Source organism: Hippocampus bargibanti, linkage group LG12, assembly GCF_051943395.1.
Source record: "Hippocampus bargibanti isolate YZ-2025 linkage group LG12, ASM5194339v1, whole genome shotgun sequence".
In the NCBI taxonomy this organism is placed as follows: Eukaryota; Metazoa; Chordata; class Actinopteri; order Syngnathiformes; family Syngnathidae; genus Hippocampus; species Hippocampus bargibanti.
In genome coordinates, this window is record NC_142745.1 from 19,100,757 (window position 1) to 19,121,997 (window position 21,241).

The following is a 21,241-nucleotide window of genomic DNA, read 5'->3' on the forward strand; positions in this document are numbered from 1 at the left end:
CTAAAATCCTAACCAAAATTTCATATTTTTGGATACATCTGTTGAATGGGGAGTAAAAGAAGCTATTTTCATCAAACAGCAAAACCCTTCACTGAATCGCCATGGTGGGGTGAGGTTTAATATGGATCGTTCGTACAACAGACTTCTTACGCAACATAGGCTTAGTTATTCTGATGAGATGATACCAGAGCAAATGGGGCAATCAGGCCAGTCGTACATACTCGGGCAGGACAATAGAAGTAATCAGTGTAGCCGCAGGTAGTAGTCCTCTGCGCCCCCCCAACCTGAGAGCGGGGACCAACCATAGCAGAGTCTGGCACCGCAACATCTAGACAGTAGGGATGAATATATAGGGCCAAAACTACCAGCAAAAATGTTTAGTTCGCTGACGAAGCCTCTTGGATAAGAAGCGAAACGTCCGGTGACAAAGTACAGATGACGGCTGAAGAAACCTTCTCATCATATTTTTGGATTTAAAACACAATAGCAGTCATTATTCTTGACTTCAGATTTGAAAACTAGTTATTCATTAATTTGTTGTGCGCTCTATGTTATATGTGGTAGGGATTAAACATTCTCATGGCTTCCCCAAATTCATCACGGCCCTTCCAAGAGGAAACCGTAACTATAATGTGGCCCGCGGCAAAAAAAAAAAGACTTTAACACCCCTGTTACTTGTTAGCTTGTCAGCAGTTCAATTTACAAACGGACACAATCAAGCAGTAATATTGAGACTTTATTTTTGTCAAGGCACAGTGAGCGAGTATTTACAAGCAAATGGAGATCCATGTTTCATTGAAATCCCAACATTTGCGGCAAGGTGCTTTGAATCATTCGTCCAAATTGTTGTCGCAGGGGTCACCAAACGGAGAGCTTCGACTTGGCTAGGCTACTGATTCATGCTAAGCGCCATTTGATGCAAGCTTCTCAAATGACAAATTTACTCCAATTTTTTCCCGCAGTGATAATTCGATAAAGAAAGTTGGTCAAAATTTCTTCTCAGTGTGTTGTGTGGATTTTAGATCTCAGATGTGGTCGAGGTACTCAAAGATACTCAAAGACGGAATATGCATCCCGGTCTATCGCCATTTGGAAGCAAGCAGTAGAAATGCACAATTGCTACACTGTGTGATCAAGTAAAGTGAAACCTTGGCTTACGAACTTAATTGGTTCCCAGACAGTGTGTAAGGCGAAAAGTGTGTATCCCAAAAATTAATTTCCCATAGGAAACCATTAAAATGAGAAAAATCCGTTCCCAGGCCCCCATAAAACATAATTTTCTACTTTCTAATTTTCTAAGCCTTAAAATTACAGAAAATATACCTTGTTTTATGTATAATAAATGTGCTATGGTATTATAATTAAATAAATAAACTGTACTACATAATGAAGTGGTTTTATTGACCTTTGTGATGGTGGTTGATGGCTTGATGGAGTGAAGTGGCCGGTTTCCTCAGCATTAAACACTTGATAAGGAACGTAGCCTTCTTCTTTCACCATCTTGAGGAATGATCCCTTGTAGGTGCTTTCTCTGCCATAATTTTACCTTGTTCCTCATCAATTGTGTTCTATTTAGCTGGGTTGATAGCTTTTTGCATTAACTGTACAGATGGCTTGTGCGGGTTGCTTATGGAGCCTGATTGATGGGATATCTTAACCTTGCAGTCTACACTCTGCCTTTGAATTATCAAAGTTGAAACTCACTGTCGTCTGCATGTCTCTTTAATGTATGGGGCGGGGAACAGAGGTCCAAAACAAGCCGGCTGCCATTTTCTTAACGACAAATGACTCATTGTGGCAGCTCCGTGTGTATCCCGAAAAAGGTTCGTATGCCAATACGTCTGTGTAAGCTCTCAGTCGTACAGGAGTGGTCCATCGATGAGAAGGTTTCTTCAGCCGGTTTAATGAAGGATTTACGTCCGGCACCTTCAAAGAAGTACAGATGACGGTTGAAGAAACCTTTTCATCGTTCGTATGCCAAGGTAAAATGTTCATTAAGTTAACGCTCGTAAACTGAAGAGTTTGTAAGCCAAGTGGTTCGTAAACCGAGGTATCACCGTATTTTGCTGCCACCTTTGGGCCAGCACATCCAAAAAAAAAGGGGGGGGGGGGGGGGGGGGGGGGGGCGACGAGAGCTGGTGTCGCCATGTGTCCTCATGTGACAATGGCGGCATTTCCAACATGTAGTGGAAGCTCCGCCCTCACCACGGCTTCGTGTGGCCCAAGTCTGACCCCAATGTGGGCCAAGTTCCGCCTCTGAGACAGAGAGGCCATCACGTGTTCCAGCTTGGACCGGATGGCCGCGTAGTGGTCCCGGCGTTCTTTGGTCAGATCGCTCAGGCTCTCTTTTGGGATGGCGGGAGGAACTGCCTGGGCGGGGGCACACATCGGGGCCTCTTTCTGGTCGCACTGGCTGAGATCGGCATCCCGGGTGAGCTGGAGGCCCACCTGGGCGTCTGAAAAACTGGTCTGCGTGGCTGCGTGGCAGGCTGGCTCGCTCGCTTCGGGCTTCTCCGCCGGAGGGGTGGGACCGGCGGCCAGGATTTCTTGGTCCATGTGGCCCGGATCCAACCAGTCGTCGTCGACCGTGGATGAGTTGGATGCGGCGCTACCGTTGTGAGCCACTCCTCCTGGGTGGCTTTCATCTCCACGCAGAGATAAGGGGCGGATTTTTCGCCCCGGTGTGCTGGTCACCAGCATCTCCCCCGGGGGCCTCCCCTGGCTCAGGTATGGGGAGCAGGTGAGCAGATGCTTGCCGGGAAGGCGCTCAAAGCTCTCAGCGCTTTGCGTACTTGCGGGTCCTCGGGTGTTAATGGGAAGAGATTGTGCATAAAGAATCCGGAACTCTTCATCAAACTTTTCTGTGATCTGACCCGAAAGCTCGATCAAGTTGCTGGTGTTTAATTTGCCATCGGTCCAGTTGAACCTGCACACCAAAAAGATGACAAGATTTCAAAGTCAGCTTTATTGTCAAATATGCTAATATGTATGAAATACAGCATTGATGAAATTACTGTCCTCTCGTCTCTTCTTTTTTTTATTTTTAAATTGGTCCGTTAGCAGTGTCTGAAATAACGTCTGCCCAGACACCCGGGGCGTGACACTTTTTTTGTCGGGCATACAACTTACCGAACGGCTCCGACAACTTTGTCAAGAAAAAAAAAACAAATTAAATCTTTCTTTTTTTTCAAATCAAACATTTGCTTTATTCCGATTCCAAATTCTTCGATCGGTTTGGAAATTTCGGTTCCTTTGGCAATTTGCATACTCAGCAGCCAATCAGAAGCCTGCATCGAGTAACTTCGTGCCAAACAAACGAAATTGCCAAGCGAACGTTTGTTTTGCAGCCGTTTCGTGCTTCGCACTATACCGTGACTGTAAAGTGTACTTGAGTTTTGAAAGGCGCTTAGAAAGAGGAGTCCACGTGGCTTTGAGCAGACAACGCAACGCGAACATTGAATTGTGCACAATCATAGCAAAATCATCAGCAAGGGATATATTTACCATTAATTAAGCAAGGGAGCATTTGTGGTAGGTACTTCCTTAAGTTAAAAAAAATCCTGTGCACTTCGCAACAATGTTTTTTTTTTCTGATTAGTCGTTTTATTGTGTTTCAAGTTGTGAAAAATGGGGCAGGCAACTTTATGGCCGGGCAGGCAACTTTTCAGCGTTGTCTGCCCGGGTGTCCGCTAACTTTTTGTCATGAGTTTCAGACACTGCCGTTAGGGGCGAACTTGACTGTTTGCTCGGTTCTCCGCTTTTTGTTACAATGTCATAATTATTGAGCCATGGCAAGAAGGAGATTGTGAAGAACAACTGATCGTTTTTGAATACGGGCTGAAAATAACTTCCCTCGCTTCGATTTCATCTTTTCTATTGCAAAAACATGTGCCGAAAGTTAAAAGGCACACATGCACATCATAAAGGGACTCAAATTGCCCATTTTGCAACATTTTGCAAAAGGGGACTTGAGTACATTGAGGTTTTCCGGACAGGCTTGGAACCCATTATTTGCATTCGAACAAAGAGCAAAACACACAACTTATGTTGCCATGATTTTAGTGGTCTGCTCTGAGTGGCCCTTGAACTAAAAGACTTTTAGTTGCCCCTCAGGGATTATTCCAAAAAAAAGTGTAACATTGTCTCCAGTAAAAATCAGGGACCACGACGCATCCAAAAGAACAATATGTAACAAGTCCCCAAATGTGAACACAACAAATGACGTTTTGTCCTGATGAGATCTGACAGATGGAATTTCACGCCGGGAATTAGCCACGTTGAAGCGAAGCAACTTCCAAATGCGTCAGTGTTGTCCTCCCTATTTTAAAGGACAACCGACACCATTTTTTTTTGTTTCCTGACATCAGAAAAACGTTTTATAGCATCTAAAATACCCAAAACACACAGGCTGATATTTTTAGTCAAATGCAAAACACCTATATAAATGACTTAAAGTGTCCAAAATGAAACCGGAAATGGCCACTTTCAGAAGGTCCCACCCCCTTGTTCGTGACGTCACGCCAAGACGTCTTGCCTTGCTCTAGAATCAAAACAATGGCTTCAGATTCAGAGAAGATGCTTTCTTGTTACTGATCCAGTTATGAATATGATTCAAATAGTTCTGAAGAGCAAAGCATAAATTTTGGCAATCGATTAAAGAAGTCCTTCCGTGTCATTTTGAGGTGTCTGGACAGCAATGTAGCGCCCAGAAAATGCACAAGATGGCGCCCAAGCTCCTTTGGAAATGGGCTGATTTGTCTGCTGGGAATTTGTGTCAACTAGTATCAAATAGTAGTCTTGGTGCAACACACAAGGATTCACCATCGCGTTATTTCTGTTTTCCTTCTAATTTCGCCATCAACACTGATCAACACGAAGTTTTCAGACCAAATAAAGTACCCAAAATGCATTGTGTGTCACTTTCTTGGTCAGGGGCGTTCCAGACGTGATGTCACGTCAGACATCGTCATCAACTCGAAAACAAGACTTCCTGAATATTCAGCGCGAGTCTTAAAACATAAAATGTAGCTATATGCCGTGGAATCTTTGTAAAACACGCTCAGTAGAAGTGATTTTACAAATTATGGACACAACTTGTCCGGAGGTGTCGGTTGTCCTTTAAAATGTGAAACACTTATTTTGGCATGTGTTCACGTTGTCTACTTCTTCTTTTCCTTCCGGCTTTTCCCTTCAAGGGGTCGTCGCCACAGCGAATCAGTGTGCTCCATCTTCAGAAGTTTGATTGGCATGTTTGTTTTGGCCAAGCTTTTACGTCGGATGCCCTTCCTGACACAACCCTCTGTATTTATCCGGGCTTGGGACTGGCACAAAAAAAAGACACTGGCTTATGTCCCCTTGTGGCTACAGACCAAGCAACTGAAAATGCTCAGTAAAATGCTCCCAAACACAAAATGGTCATTGGCACAGCAACTATCTACTGACTATATAGCTATCTCGCTAGGAAGTTAGCTAGCTATCTATTTGCTATCTATTAGCTAGCTAGCTTTGGTGAGACAATGTTTTCATCCTCAATGGATGCTACAGCTTTGTGTTTTCTTTCAACATTTAGCTTGTAGCATACGTGCACATTCCACCATGACATACCCTGATCCACTGGTGAAAAGGAGGCATTGATCCTCTCCTCTTTCATCTCGAACTGCTTGATACAACAAAGGTATCTATTCCCCGCCCCCAGTCTTCGGTTAAAGCCACGTGATTGGTCAAGAACGCAACAGTGAGGGGGGGGGGGGGTAAACATTAAAGAGATAGGCAGACGCCAGAGAATGAGAAAATGGTTGGAAAACTGTCAAATTTGGACTCGCTTCAACTTTGATAGTTCAAAGGCAGAGTGTAGACTGCAAGCTTAAAATTCCCATCAATCAGGCTCCACAAATAACCCGCACAAGCCACCTGTACACTTGATGCAAAAAGCTATCAACCCAGCTAAACAGAGCAATTGATGAGGAACAGGGTAAAATGATCACAGAGAAAGCACCTACAAGGGATCATTCCTCAAGATGGTGAAAGAAGAAGGCTACGTTCCTCCATTCCATCAAGCCATCAACGACCATCACAAAGTTAAATAAAACGACTTTATTATACAGTACAGTTTATTTCTTTAATTATAATACCACAGAACATTTATTATACATAAAATAAGTTATATTTTGTGTATTTTTAAGGCTTAGAAAAGTAGAAAGTAGAAAATTATGTTTTATGGGGACCTTGGAACGGATTATTCTCATTTCCTATGGGATCATCTCAATTTCCTATGGGAAATTAATTTTTGGGATACACACTTTTCACACTGTCTGGGAACCAATTCAGTTCGTAAGCCAAGGTATCACTGTATTTGCATTTGTAAGAGGGTGGAGCATGGAGTGAACTTGGACAGACAGATACCTGTATGAACCCGTCGCTGCACGGTTCCCATCAATCAACATAAAGCGCTCATGAACTTTTCCGGTGATCCTCGCTCCAGATCTTGTGAAATAAGTCATCCCAGTAATGGTTCGAACTCTCATTTGCTTCAAGATGGGAGAGAAGAAGGGGGGGGGCAGTGAGCAGAGCTGTCATGTTCAAATCTTCAGAAAACATGTTGTATTTTGTGCCCGAAGGTCTCGGTGCCTATGCAGAACCTCCAAAGCAGAAGTGGCTTGGGCATACCTTCAGGTCATCCAAGCTGACGCCAAGGTTTGCGCACATCCTGAGGAAAGCGGGACAGCCTGCCTGGTCCAGCAGAATGTAAACGGGAACTTTACGGACGGAACAGGCCTCTTGAAGATCTTTAAAGACATCCAGGTCTGTCAGGGAATCTGTCACTATGGCGATCACCTGCAAGTGGAAAAATGACAAGAAAGCTTTTAGCTATCTATTTGCTGGCTAGCAACTAACTATTCGGTAGCTAATAGATGTCTATGTATTATTATTATTATTATTTGCTAGCTATTTGCTTTCTATTAGCTATCTGGCTGGCTAGCTAGCTATCTATTAGCTGGTTGGCTGGATGACTATCTAGCTAGGTATCTGTTGGCTATCAATTTCTATCTATTTGAGTTACTTCCGGGTTGAGTGAAGCTGGCGCGTGTGGCTGCCGCAGCTCACCCGCAGAAAAACGTATCCTGTGACTGTAAAGTAACCTTGAGAGTTTTGAAAGGCACTTAGAAATTAAATGTATTATTATTATTATAAAACACCATGTTCTTTCCAGGAGGCGCCACGTGATTGGGTTTCCATTTTGTCTCAAACGCAAGGCCTTATTGAAACATGACGCAGAATCTCTGCAATTTGGTGTACCCGTGTGAACCCCCCACCCTCATCTACAGCCGTCTGTTGCCATGGCAACCAGCACTAACACTTGGTCAGCAAACAAAATACCCCCCCCCCTCATCCCAAAGTACCTTTTGCAAGAAATTGCTTTTGCGCAGCGGATCTTCCACATTCACTCAGCGCTGGAATTTCGCAAGCCGTCGTTAGTGTGTGGAGGATTAGACGCGGATGTTAATTTAAGACTTCAATCTGCCCATAAGACACAAACCATCTGAATCTGCCTTATTTGAATGAAAATGGCTGGATTATTTGAAGGAGGATGTGCCAAAATGTCCGCCCAATGACAATTATGCACAGTTGCGGTCTTTTGTACTGCAAAGAAATGCGGGCCCGGAGCGTCTTGGCTATCGCTAAGGCCACCGTCATCATGATAATTATTAGACATTTTATTTCTACGCGCCTTTCGAAACTCTCAAGGACATGTTACAGTCACAGGATAAGTATTTCTGTGGGTGAGCAGCGGCAGCGTTCGTTCACTCGGTTTTTGAACGAATCGGTTTTCGAACAGGTTTCTGGAACAGATTAGGGTCAAAAACTGAGGTATCACTGTATCACTGTTGTCCTTTCATAACTTTGCTGCTGTGTTACTTCCGGGTAGAGTGAACACTGGCGCGAATGGCTGCCGCTGCTCACCCGCACACAAAAAAAATCCTGTGACTGTAAAGTGTCCTTGAGAGTTTTGAAAGGCGCTTAGAAATCAAATGTATTATTATTATTATTATAGTTATTATGATGATTATGATTACTACGCTACTGGCTATCTAGCGAGCTACCTAGCTGGCTATCTGGCTGGCTCGCTAGCTATCTAGCTGGCTATGTATTAGTTAGATGGCTACCTAGCTAGCTGGCTATCTATTAGCTATCTTAGCTAGCTAGCTTTATATCTATTTGAGTTACTTCTGGGTTGAGTGAACCCTGGTGCGTGTCGCTGCCGCTGCTCACCTGCACACAAAAAAAAAATCCTGTGACTTTAAAGTGTCCTTGACAGTTTTGCAAGGCGCTTAGAAATCAAATGTATTATTATTATTATTATTGTTATGGTTATTAAGATTATGATTACTACCCGGCTGGCTATGTAGTGAACTACATAGCTGGCTATCTATTTGCTATCTATTAGCTATCTGGCTGGCTCGCTAGCTATCTAGCTCGCTATATATTAATTATATGTCTACCTAGCTAGCTGTCTATCTATTAGCTATATATTGGCGATCTAGCTAGCGAGCTTTCTATCTATTTGAGTTACTTCTGGGTTGAGTGAACGCTGGCGCGTGTGGCTGCCGCTGCTCACCCGCACACAAAACAAAATCCTGTGACTTTAAAGTATCTTTGAGAGTTTTGAAAGGCGCTGAGAAATCAAATGTATTATTATTATTATTATTAAAAAAACGAAAGCAAGCCATCATTTGGCTCCACAGAGGGAAGCACTTCTCTTTGATCAGACGAGCAAGCAAAATTAGCAAATATTGAGTTGAGACACATCCGCTGCCATGTTTGCAAAAGGCCCAACCGAGGTCCCACTGAAGCCACACGACGACGACGACAACGACTCGTTTGAACGGCAGACGGAGCTGACAGCTCGAGCGAGGCGCATGACACCACAATGAATATTCATTCTGCTTTTACTTTTGCCTTGTTCTTTCTTTTGTTCGTGTCATCTCATTAAAAAGCCAGACAAAAAGAAAACAATCAAAGACACTCAATTCCACTGGGGACAATCCTGCGTGATTTCGGGATGACATTTTGTTTTCCTGCTTTTATCCTTTGGACAGGAAACGTGGTGACCGTCCGTCTAGGTAGGACAAAATAAATCACCCCCTCTCAGGATCAAAAATTAAAAAGAAGTCCAAGATGGCGCCCGAGTAGGCAGCTGTCAGCAAGTGCTCTCACTAGCCTTGCTTTTTTTGTCACTTTATGTTGCTGTGTGTCGTGTGCAATGGGTATGGATTGTTCTTCATTTTTGACCACGACATTCATCAAAGAGGAGGCTGCGCTGAGAGGTTGCGCCTTTTCGGCAGCATGAATATGCCAGTACAGTGATACCTCGGTTTACGAACCCCTTGGCTTACGAACTTTTCGGTTACATTTATGAAAATTTTACCTTGGCATACAAACTATTTTTGGGGATACACACGGAGCGCCACAATGAGTGATATGTTGTTCGCGAACGAGCCCGTTCTCCTAACAAGAAAATGGCAGCCGACTGTTAAAGCCACGTGATTGGTCAAGAACGGAGCAGTGATAAAACAACCCGCACAAGCCATCTGTACACTTGATGCAAAAAGCTACCAACCCAGCTAAACACAATTGATGAGGTACTAGGTAAAATTATCGCAGTGAAAGCACCTACAAGGGATCATTCATCAAGGTGGTGAAAGAAGAAGGCTATGTTCCTCATCAAGTGTTTAATGCTGAGGAAACCGGCCACTCCATCATCATTCCATCAAGCCATCAACAACCATCACAAAGGTAAATACAACGATTTTATTATACAGTAGTTTATTTCTTTAATTATAATACCATAGCACATTTATTATACATAAAATAAGGTATACTTTGTGTAGTTTTCAGGCTTAGAAAATTAGAAAATTATGTTTTATGGGCACCTGGGAACGGATTATTCTCATTTTAATGGTTTCCTATGGGAAATTAATTTTTGGGATCCACAGTTCGCCTTACACACTGTCATGGAACCAATTAAGTTCGTAAGCCAAGGTATCACTGTACTGTTTTTGAATGGGAAGAATGTCGGTGCCATTTGACTGTCATCACTGGACAGATCTGGGGCCATTGTGTTTTCTGCGCCTGTAATGGGCAGCATCTTCACAGCCCCGCTTTGTTCAGCGGAAAGGTCGGTGCTGTTGGACAGTCTGCGGCTGGATGGATGCATGGCTTGAGAAGCCCGTGATGAGAATAAAGGAGCGTTAGTGCAGAGCGCCGATGCGTATGTGGAACTGTCGCGGTTTGGAATTAAAGCGGATTACCGTGGGACAGGAGATGTGAGGCAATCTCTTTCCATCAATGGATGCACCAGCTTTGTGTTTGCTTTCAACATTTAGCTTGTAGCAGACATGCACTATTCACCATGACGTCCTTGATCCACTGTGAAAAGGATGCTTTCATCATGTTCACTTTCATCTAGAACTGCTTCATACAACAAAGAGGGTGTAGAAAGTGCTTAAGATTGAATGACTGTCTTTGACTTGTCATGTTATTTGTTATTTTGTACTTTTGACTTCAAGATGGCGCTGCGAGAGTGGCTGCCCTTACAGCAGGTCCTGTATTTTGTTTTCTACTTCTTTCTTTCCTTACTTTTCCCCTTTCATTAGTTTGGTGCTGTGAATTGGAAATTTCTCCACTGCAAGTATATAATAATAATAATAATAATAATAATAATAATAATAATACATTTCATCTATAATTCATATTAGGGGCTTTGGAGAGAAAGTCAGAGAGGCCAGACTGAGATGGTTTGGACATGTCCAGAGGAGAGAGAGTGACTATATCGGGAGAAGGATGCTGAGTCTTGAACTGCCAGGCAGGAGACCGAGAGGAAGACCAAAGAGGAGGTTTATGGATGTTGTCAAAGAGGACGTGAAGGTAGCTGGTGTGAGAGACGAGGATGCACAAAACCGGGCTAGATGGGAGGACACTGATTCGCTGTGGCGACCCCTGAAGGGGAAAGCCCAAAGGAAAAGAAGATCTTTAAGCTCTCAAGGACACTTTACAGCGGGGGTAACCAAACTACGGCCCGCGGGCCATATCCGGCCAGTCAGCGCATTTGGCCCGGCCCCCTGAACAATATCAGAGATGCTATCAAATTTTTTTCCTATTTGGCCTCCAGAAAAATAAAAAAATATTTTACAAGTCAAAGGTTTTGGATCATTTTCTGTTCCTATTTTAATCAATGTATGTTATTTATAATCGTGATTGAACAATACAAACACGCCTGCTCACAATAGAATGCTAAAGGAGTCGTCACAATGCAAAGCGACACAAGAAAGTGTATATGAGGAAGTGGAGGGGAGTCCGGTGGTACATTCAGGTGCGCTCAGTTTGGCGCTCTATTTGGTCCCCGACCCGTTTTGTCTTGTAAACCTTCCTGTCAAAGAAAGAACGGAATAATGGCGAAAAGGTTAGGTAAGAGAAAAATTGATTCAGAATGCAGGGTATTTAACCTGCAGTGGACAAACGATTATTTTTATCGTTGTATGAAGTTCATCCTGTCTACTTGATATCTAATTTAAACCAGAATCTTTACTTACAGACAGTGTATTGTAGGTGTTTCAAATACCTGACATATTTCGGGGGGCGTGACTTGCCTGTCAGATCTGACAGGTAGGTCACGCCCTCATAGCAACACCAGCTGAAAAGGGCGCGTCACAACAACATCCGAGACACTCTGACGAAGGCGGAAGTAGATGCCGAAACATGTCAGGTATTTGAAATACCTACAATACACTGTAAGTAAAGATTCTGTTTTAAATTAGATATCAAGTAGACAGGATGAACTTCATACAACGATTACGCGAAGGTTTTGGAGAGACATGCATCAAGGAGTTTCGCCTCCTAGAAAAGCTGTCAAGGAAACGGGCTCGCTATCGAAACCACCTGAGATTTAACCTGCGCTGCCGGGACAAAGAAGTTTAAGAGGTTTAAGAGGTTTTGAAGATTAAAAACCCGATCCAACCAGGAACGTGGAAAGGATCATCAAAAAGGTGCGGATGACTCTGATAAAAGACCGAATACGATGCACAGCAAACAAACTCAACAACATTAGCAGTGATCTACAGCGGCAAACGGAGCAATTCGAACTCCGGTTCCCCCTGGACAAGGACACAAAAACAACGTTACACAGACATCTGCACAACATACACGAACAGGAATTCACCGCGACCAAAAACCAACACATACGGAAATTAGACAAACTCATCACGCAAAAGAAAAAGGCCGAATCGAACACATTTCAGACAAACGATAAATGGATACATAACATGTCACGCCACAACCTCAAACAAGCAGAACACAGCATATTATCAAAAGGTCTCAATTACGCAATCACCCCCAAGAGAATACCATACGACGAATTCATTCTCACAACGGAATTAGCGTGTGAAAAAATACAGAACCCAGGACAAAAAGCAGCACTACGTAAGGAAATAGCAGGCATCTTAAAAACGGCCAAACCACCACCCAGTAATATTACTAAAGAGGAAGCAAGAGCCATGATAACACTATCAAAAAACAAAGACATCACAATACTCCCCGCCGACAAAGGCAGAAAAACAGTTATTATGGACACTGAAAAATACGAAAAACAGATGCAGCAGTTATTACAGCACGACGCCTATGAAATATTAAAGAAAGACCCAACACAAGAAAAGAAAAACAAACTTAAAATACTACTCAAACCCGTATTAAACGAAAATAAAATAAACAAACAGTCATACAACCACTTGGTACCCAAAGCAAACATCATCCCCAGGATTTACGGCACGCCAAAAATACACAAACCAGATACACCTCTCCGCCTCATAGTAGACAGCATAGGATCAGTCACGTACAACCTCTCAAAAGCACTATCAGAAATAATAAAACCGTTACTGGGACACACGGACCAACACTGCGAGAACTCAAAGCAACTCGCTACAGAACTCGCCACAATAAAAGTACAGAAAGATGAAATGTTCATATCACATGACGTCATCTCACTTTTCACTAAAACACCCACCAAAGCCACCATTCAGATAGTACAGGACAGACTCAAAGCAGACAGGACACTCAAAAAACGCACAAATCTAACAGCACATGACATAACCCAGCTACTTCAGTTCATTGCCACATCCACATATTTCCAATTCAGAAACACCATATACAGACAAAAAGAAGGGTTCGCCATGGGGGACCCACTCTCTGCCATCTTGTGTGGCTTCTTCATGGAGGACCTGGAACAGAAAGCTCTTTCAACAGCTCCGGAAACATACAAACCAACACTATGGAAACGATATGTGGACGACATTCTGGGAAAAATCAAAACAGGACACACACAACAGCTTACGGAACACCTCAACTCCATCGACACCACAGGCAGCAGCATCAAGTTCACCCATGAAGAGGAAATAAACCAATCCATCGCCTTCTTGGACTTGAACAGACACCACACGGACAACGGAGACATCAAAAGTACACAGGAAACCCACACATACTGACCAATATCTCCTTTGGACATCTAAACACCCCACTATTCATAAGTTGTCAGTTGTCAGAACATTACATGAACGCACCACAATAATCACGGACCCGGAGGACAAAACACAGGAGGAAAAACATATACAACACGGGCTAAAAAATGCCAATATCCTCAGTGGGCAATAAATGAAGGTGCAGGACAGGTCAAAAACAACGCAAGACAGGGGAGAAAGAAAAAGCAAACAAACAAACAAGAGCACAGAGCAATGGTAACATTGCCATACATGAGAAGGATCACAGAACGCATACAAAGAGCACTGAGGAAACACAACATAAACACACCGGTCAAACCACACACAACTCTCTGACAGATCTTGGTACAGCCAAAGGACAAAATACACCCGGAAAATAAATGCAACTCAATACATGAAATCCCATGCAAGTCATGCAATAAATCATACATCGGGGAGACAGGAAGGAGTTTCAATACAAGGAAAAAAAGAGCACAAGAATGAGTGTGAGAAGGAGACAGCAACAATACAAACAAGAGCAATAAAAGAACAAGCACGACAGGAACACCATGAATCAGCCATCACAGACCACTGCAAAAGAGAAAATCATATCATGGACTGGGAGAAGGCAACCTGTCATACGCTTTCTCCAGATCTACAAAGACACAATGCAATTCCTTCTGACCTTCTCTATCAGCATTCTTAAAGCAAACACTGCATCTGTCATACTCTTTTTGGCAGGAAGCCATACCGCTGCTCACACATGTTCACTTCTGCTCTCAGTCTCGCTTCAACTACTCTTTCCCAGAGTTTCATTGTATCAACTTTATTCCTCTGTAGTTAGTACAACTCTGCACATCTCCTTTGTTCTTAAAAACGGGCACCATCTAAGATCTTGTTGAATAACCCAGTCAGGAACACCTCCCCCACCTCTCCAAGAGACTTCCATACCTCAATTGGTAAATCATCAGGTGCTTTCCCCCCTTCATCCTCTTCAGCGCCCTCCTCACTTCATCCTTGCTAATGTTTGCTACATCTTGGTCCACAACAGTCACGTCTTCTACTCTTTGTTCCTTCTCATTTTCCTCATTCATCAATTCTTCAAAGTACTCCTTCCATCTTGCCATCACACTACTGGCACCTGTTAATATATTGCCATCTCTATCCTTAATCACCCGAACCTGCTGCAGGTCCTTACCATCTTTGTCTCTCTGTCTCGCCAGCCTGTAAAGATCAGTCTCGCCTTCCTTGCTGTCCAGTGGAGCATACAAGTCATCGTAGGCCTCTTGTTTGGCCTTTGCCACCTTTACTTTAACCGTGCGCTGCATCTCTTTGTACTGCTGTCTACTCTCGTCTGTCCTCTCAGTGTCCCACTTCTTCTTTGCTAACCTCTTTCTCTGTATACACTCCTGCACCTCCCCATTCCACCACCAAGTCTCCTTATCTACCTTTCTTCCACTCGATACGCCAAATATTTTCCGACCTGTGTCTATGATTATGTTCGCTGTAGTTTGCCAGTCATCTGGAAGGACCTCTTGCCCACCCAGTGCTTGTCTTACCTCCTTCCTAAATATCATGCAACACTCTTCCTTTTTCAACTTCCACCATTTTGTCCTCACTTCAGCCTTTGGTTTCATCTTCCTCACTGCCAGCGTCATCCTACACACCACCAACCTATGCTGTCTGGCTACACTCTCACCAACCACTACTTTGCAGTCACTGATTTCCTTTAGATGGCGCCGTTGACACAAAATGTAGTCTACTTGTGTAATTCTGCCTACACTCTCATAGGTCACCCTATGTTCCTGTCTCTTCTGAAAGAAAGTATTCACAATAGCCATTTGCATTCTCTTAGCAAAGTCAACCACCATCTGTCCTTCAGCGTTCCTCATCTGGAGTCCAAACCTGCCCATCACCTCATCATCATCTTTGTTTCCTGCGCCAACATGTCCATTGAAGTCTCCACCAATTACAACCCTCTCACATCTCGGGATGTTCTGTATGACTTCATCAAAGTCCAACCAAAATTTCTCCTACTCCGCCAGCTCACATCCTACTTGTGGGGCATACCCACAAACAACATTGAACATCACGCCTTCAATTTCTAGCTTCAGACTCATCATTCTATCTGATACTCTTTTTACTTCTAAGACATTTTTAACAAACTCCTCTTTTAAGATAACCCCAACTCCATTTCTCTTTCTGTCTCCACCATGATAGAACAACTTAAACCCTGACCCTAAGCTTCTAGCCTTGCTCTCTTTCCACCTGATCTTCTGGACACACAGTATTTCTACCTTCCTTCTCTGCATCACGTCAACCAGCTCTCGACCTTTTCCATTGTTCCTACATTCAAAGTTCTTACTCTTAGTTCGATACTCTTGGCGTTCCATTTGTCTCTTTTCCTCCGGGCACACCTCCCTCCTCTCCTTCTTCGACCAACAGTAGTCCACTGGCACCCCGAAGGTCAACAGTACCAATGGCAGCCGTTGTTAACACGGGCCTCGACCGATGCGGTATGGGATTCAGAGGTTTGATTCGCATATTTGTTTTGGCAATTTTTTTTACGGCGGATGCCCTTCCTGACACAACCCTCTGTATATTGGGACCCGCACAATAAGACACTGGCTTGTGCCCCCTTGTGGCTACATTATTCTGAGCATAAACAAATATAATCATAATAAAATCTACTGGGATAAAATCCATCTTTACAGCCATTCTGGTAGTGAAATGTATTGTGCTGTGTAGGTGCTGTATCACTTAGTTCACTTTCTCAACCTGCTTCCTTTGTGGTTTTCACAGGGAAGTTGATGAGAGACAGCTGCGAACAGCGGTGTCTACAAGCCTACTGGAACCTACAAAAGGATTATAAGGAAGGAACACGAGAACTTTAAGTGACTGCTCATATGTGTCAGAGAGATTCTGCTCTGACAACTGAGCTGAACTTTTATCTGTTAAGATTGTGCATGGCACAACAGAAAGTTAATGGTCCATGGCTTTTTTTCGATGAAGAACCCAGAGTGAGTTATTTAGTTATTATTAATTTCATCAATAGTGTTATTTATATCCTGTTTTTTCTATGAAGAACCCAGACAGAGTTATTTAGTTATTATTTATTTCATAAATAGTGTTATTTATTTCCTGCTTTTTAATGTGAAGAACTCAGAGATGGTTATTTAGTTATTATTTATTTCATTAATAGTGTTATGATTTGTTTCCTGACTTTTTTCTGAAAATAACCTGGAAAGGGTTTTTGGTTATGTGTGGCTTTCTGGAAAACATTTTTTAAGCTCCCTACAATCGTCACACTTTTTCTGTTACAAACTGACACCGGCCCCCATCACAGAAGGGAAACGTTATGTGGCCCTCACAAGAAAAGGTTTGGGGACCCCTGCTTTACAGTCACAGGTTTTTCTGCAGGTGAGCAGCGTCAGTAAAACGCGCCAGCGTTCACTCAAATAAAGGCTAATCTAATCCAAACAAACGTTTATTTCAGTAAAGGAAAATTTACATGTGTTAAAAAGAAATCTGATTTAATTCCTGCACTTAAGTATAAGTAAAAACAACTACAGATGCTGTATTTATGTATTTAAAAAAGTATCAAGCAAAAAATAATTATGGCTGTCAACGACAGATGATACCCATTTTGATAACTTGGCACAATGCAGGGATCCCAGCCAAGGGAAATTAAAAGAGGAAAATTAAACAGATCAGCCGTGGACCAAGGGGGCCGTAAATTTATGAATGCAAGATTGCATATTAAATATCTGCTACATAATTATAAAAATACCATTTATCATGTTTATAGAGGATTTTCACCAACTTTGATCATCCCCCATCAAGTCTTATGCAAGTATTGTCAATCCCAATAAAAATCATGGTAGACTACAGGTCAAAAATAATAATAATCATCATCATTAGAAAATTAGAAAGTAGAAAATTATGTTTTTTAGGGACCTGGGAACAGATTATTCTCATTTTAATGGTTTTCTATGGGAAACTATTTTTTGGGATACACACATTTCGCCTTACACACTGTCTGGGAAACAATTAAGTTCGTAAACCAAGGTATCACTATATCTAACCTACACTGTCTATACCACAGGCGTCAAAGTCAAGGCCCGGGGGCCAAATCCGGCCTGCCACAAAAAAAAAATTCGGCCCGTGAAAGCAAATCAAACTTGTGAAATGATGCTTGCTAAAATCCTAACCAAAATGTCATATTTTTGGATGTAAACCACAATAACAGTCATTATTCTTCACTTCAGATTTAAAAAGTAGTTATTCTTTAATTTATTGTGCGCTCTATATGTTATATGTGGAGGGGATTAAACATTCTAATGGCTTCCCCAAATTCATAATGGCTCTCGAGAGGAAACCATAGCTACAATGTGGCCTGCAGCAAAAAATGACTTTAACACCCCTGGTCTATACTATTAACCCATTAAACATATAAGTACTGAAAATGTGACGTTGTTTAGTGCAAGTTTACCGGCGAAAAGCGCGGTAAGGGAGGTGCCATATTTGTTTTCTCGTTTCATCGCGCACAGTCTTGTTGTATCCGATTGTCAACGGAAGCAATTGACATCGACCAAAACACACGCAAGCATGCCGACCAAAGCATTACGCTTTCTGATGATCACCTATCACCCTTCCCAAAAAAATATTTTAGCCGTTGTATACGGACATAAAATAACTTTTATATTAAAATATCACTTTGGCGGAAGAAAAAGGCGGACTTTTGCTCAATAGCGAACGTCTGGGATCCCTGACAATGAAATAAATCATCCAAACACAAAATATTTTTTATAATTCAAAAAATATAATGTGACAGTGGTGTACAGTGAACCCTCGTTTATCACGGGAGATACGTTCCAAAAATAGCCCGCGATAGGTGAAATCCGCGAAGTACAATGTCGTCAGGTTTTATTTATTAATTTATTTTACAATGCTAAACTGTACATATTGCAGAATGAAACAAAAAATCAAACCTCTTTTTTAATAGTTTAAAGAACGGTGTTGTAAAACAATATTTTGCTGCTGCCCCTATTCGTCCTGACTCCACTGCACTGTAGCATCTTTTTCTACTGAAGGAGTCTTTCTCAGAGAGAAGAACATTGTTATTGGAAGTTGTTGGCACTCTGTTTTTTTTAGCAAGAAGATTTTTATAAACCGACATGGCCCGATTTCTAGAAGCAGAATGCTCTATGAGCTGCTCAAAGCCAGTGTGTTTGATTTTATTCTGCTCTGTTTGCAGTGTTGTTTGCAGTGTTGTTTCTTTTCACATTTGCATGCCATTAATAAAAACAAAGAGAAAAAAAAAGTTTTTTCCCCCCTGAAAAAAAAATCTGTGATGCACTGACCCTAAGTGAAACGCGAAGTAGCGAGGGATCACTGTACTGCAGTTCAAGTCATTTTTTTTGCGGCGAGTCACATTATAGTTAATGTTTCCCCTCGGGTGCCATTATCATGGGAAAAACATGATAATTTGTCATCTCCTCCACACATAACATTTAGAATTTTAAAATTTGAAGTCAATACTAATGACTGTTATTGTGGTTAACATGGTAGAATTTGAAATTTTGCTTCGGACTTCAACAAGTTTGATTTGGCGGGCCGAATGAAATGACGTGACTTTGACACAGGTGCGATAAAGGAAGCGGGCAAACTGTGCCGCGGTTTACCTCTCTGGCACTGCTGATCATTTTCCTCGCTGCTTCCTTGCAAGCGTAGATGTTGTCGCCGTAGCTCGGCTGGAAGTGAGCCTCGGCCCTGGTGACTCCTCGATAAGATCCCGCAGTAAAGGCGGGCCAGCCGATCTCCAGCGGCGGCGGCTCCACGTCCGACACCTCCGGGAAATACGTGACCGACAAACAGTCAATTGAGCCGCACAGAGACTGTTGCTCCGGCGGCGTCGCCTGGTGCTCGCAGAGGACCGACGCGCCTCGCGGTGCTACGGCGGCGACTCGAATCCACTGGATCTCCTCGTCCGACAGGAAGTTGACTATAGACTCCTTCCTGAGAAAGCCCAGAAAGTCGTCGACCCCCCCGGACAGCAACTTCTCCAAGGCGAGCCGGTGTCTCTCGTTGTACACCTCGCGTTGATGACATGGCGCGGCTCCGAGGAGTGTCGACTTGACCCTGAAGAGCGAGTCGTCCAGGCACTGGGACAGAGCCATTGTTTCTAATTTCTTTGCCTTCCCAACCTGATCGTGAACCGTCTCCCGTGGGCAGATTCTACGACCTGCAGGTACACGCGAAGACACGCGTTCGTATTTTGTGGCTTCCTTGAGCTCCACTTTTCCCGCTTCGCTATTGGTCGGTGGAGAAACACACGGGAATGCTATTTCTCGATTGGTCCGCCTTAGCTGTCATTTCAATGTAAACACAACGTGATTGGTTCATTTGGACGCAAACATGACTTTTGCTCTGTCGGTGTTGCCTCACGCCCCCTCTCTGACGTGTTGGGTTTTTTTTGGATCAACGAATCCCTAACCGGTTCCAATTTTAACTATATCTTCTGGTCGAACTGGTTTGATTAATCAAAAAATGTCGGTTCTTTGTTAAATTGGATTCATGTCAACGCTGACATTTTTTATCCAGTAGTCTTGCCCACCGCTGCGTTACACCAGCGTTCTGTCTGTCATCGTTCGGACGAGTTTCCAATCCGCACACCATTACATTTTTAAAGCATACATTGGGTTTCATGAAGTATCTGTTGTTTTTTCCAACGGAGCCCTTTATCTTGCATTATGCATCTTGTCTATCCATGAGGCCACTCTCCTGAACTGCTGATTTTGACCAGAGAACACTTCCCTATACAGCAGGGGTCGGGAACCTTTTTGACTAAGAGAGCCATAAAAGTAAAATATTTAGAAATGTTTTTCAGTGAGAGCCACACGCACGCGCGCGCACATACGAACGCTCCCGTGCGCGCGCACATATACACGCGCGCGCACGCGCGGCCACTTTTCAACAAAATATCAGAATGTATTATTTAAAATAACTTTGTGATAGTAGTCACCGTTAACATGAATGGTTTTCCGTTCCTCGTGATTGGTAAAAATCCAGGCAAACGATCGGAATGAAACTCAATTTGCCGGTCCAGAGGCGAAGTTAATGCTAGCTAGCCTGCACACTGCTCATAAGCTTCCACACTTGCTATCTGAAATCTACTTCTCGCAGAAGTATGTTGATGCTAACGTTAACATGGGACTTGTTAAAATGTCATTGACATTCGACTGTTTCATCGATGGTATTGTTTCATTGCAAATTAGAATCAGAACATTTTCTCTCCTCTAATGCTCCGGTGCATTCACGCTGAAGTGCATTAGTTGGGCGTGAAGTGCACTAGTTGGGCGTTTACCTGTTTCAACATGATGGCCACTATCATCCAATCAAAATGGCGCTTTCGGCCATTCTAGGTCAGTGTCATCCAATCAAAATTGCGCTTTCCGCCAACTGCAGCCCCAACGGGAAATGAACAGCGAAAAAAACGACAATATGTATTTAGTTTTATCGGCGAGCCATATGCAATCATCCAAAGAGCCATATATGGCTCGCGAGCCATAGGTTCCCGACCCCTGCTATACAGTATATGATGGCACAGTTCACTACAATCATCTTTATACTTTTGAACGACCAAACCTCACAGCTTTATTTATATTAATGACAAAAACATGACAATATGGCCTTTTGTTTTTATTTTCAAATCC

At 42.9% G+C, this 21,241-nt stretch overlaps 1 protein-coding gene and 1 long non-coding RNA gene across 2 annotated transcripts in view; one reads left to right on the plus strand and one right to left on the minus strand.

Annotated features, from left to right (window-relative positions):
• The window catches only part of LOC148890815 (uncharacterized), a 42,892-nt gene extending 36,160 nt beyond the window's left edge, over positions 1-6,732 (plus strand). Inside the window, exon 6 of the long non-coding RNA XR_016116648.1 lies at positions 6,618-6,732. This is a non-coding gene — a long non-coding RNA (uncharacterized LOC148890815). The remainder of the gene's footprint in view (positions 1-6,617) is intronic.
• On the minus strand, positions 719-19,838 carry sack1d (scaffolding CK1 anchoring protein D). Its single transcript, XM_089010363.1, has 4 exons — positions 19,211-19,838; positions 6,667-6,834; positions 6,403-6,527; positions 719-2,926 (listed from the first exon to the last, which is right to left on the minus strand). The coding sequence occupies exons 1-4, from the start codon at positions 19,703-19,705 to the stop codon at positions 2,155-2,157; spliced, it is 1,560 nt and encodes a 519-aa protein (XP_088866489.1). The 5' UTR covers positions 19,706-19,838; the 3' UTR covers positions 719-2,154.
• Positions 19,839-21,241: the final 1,403 nt, after the last annotated feature.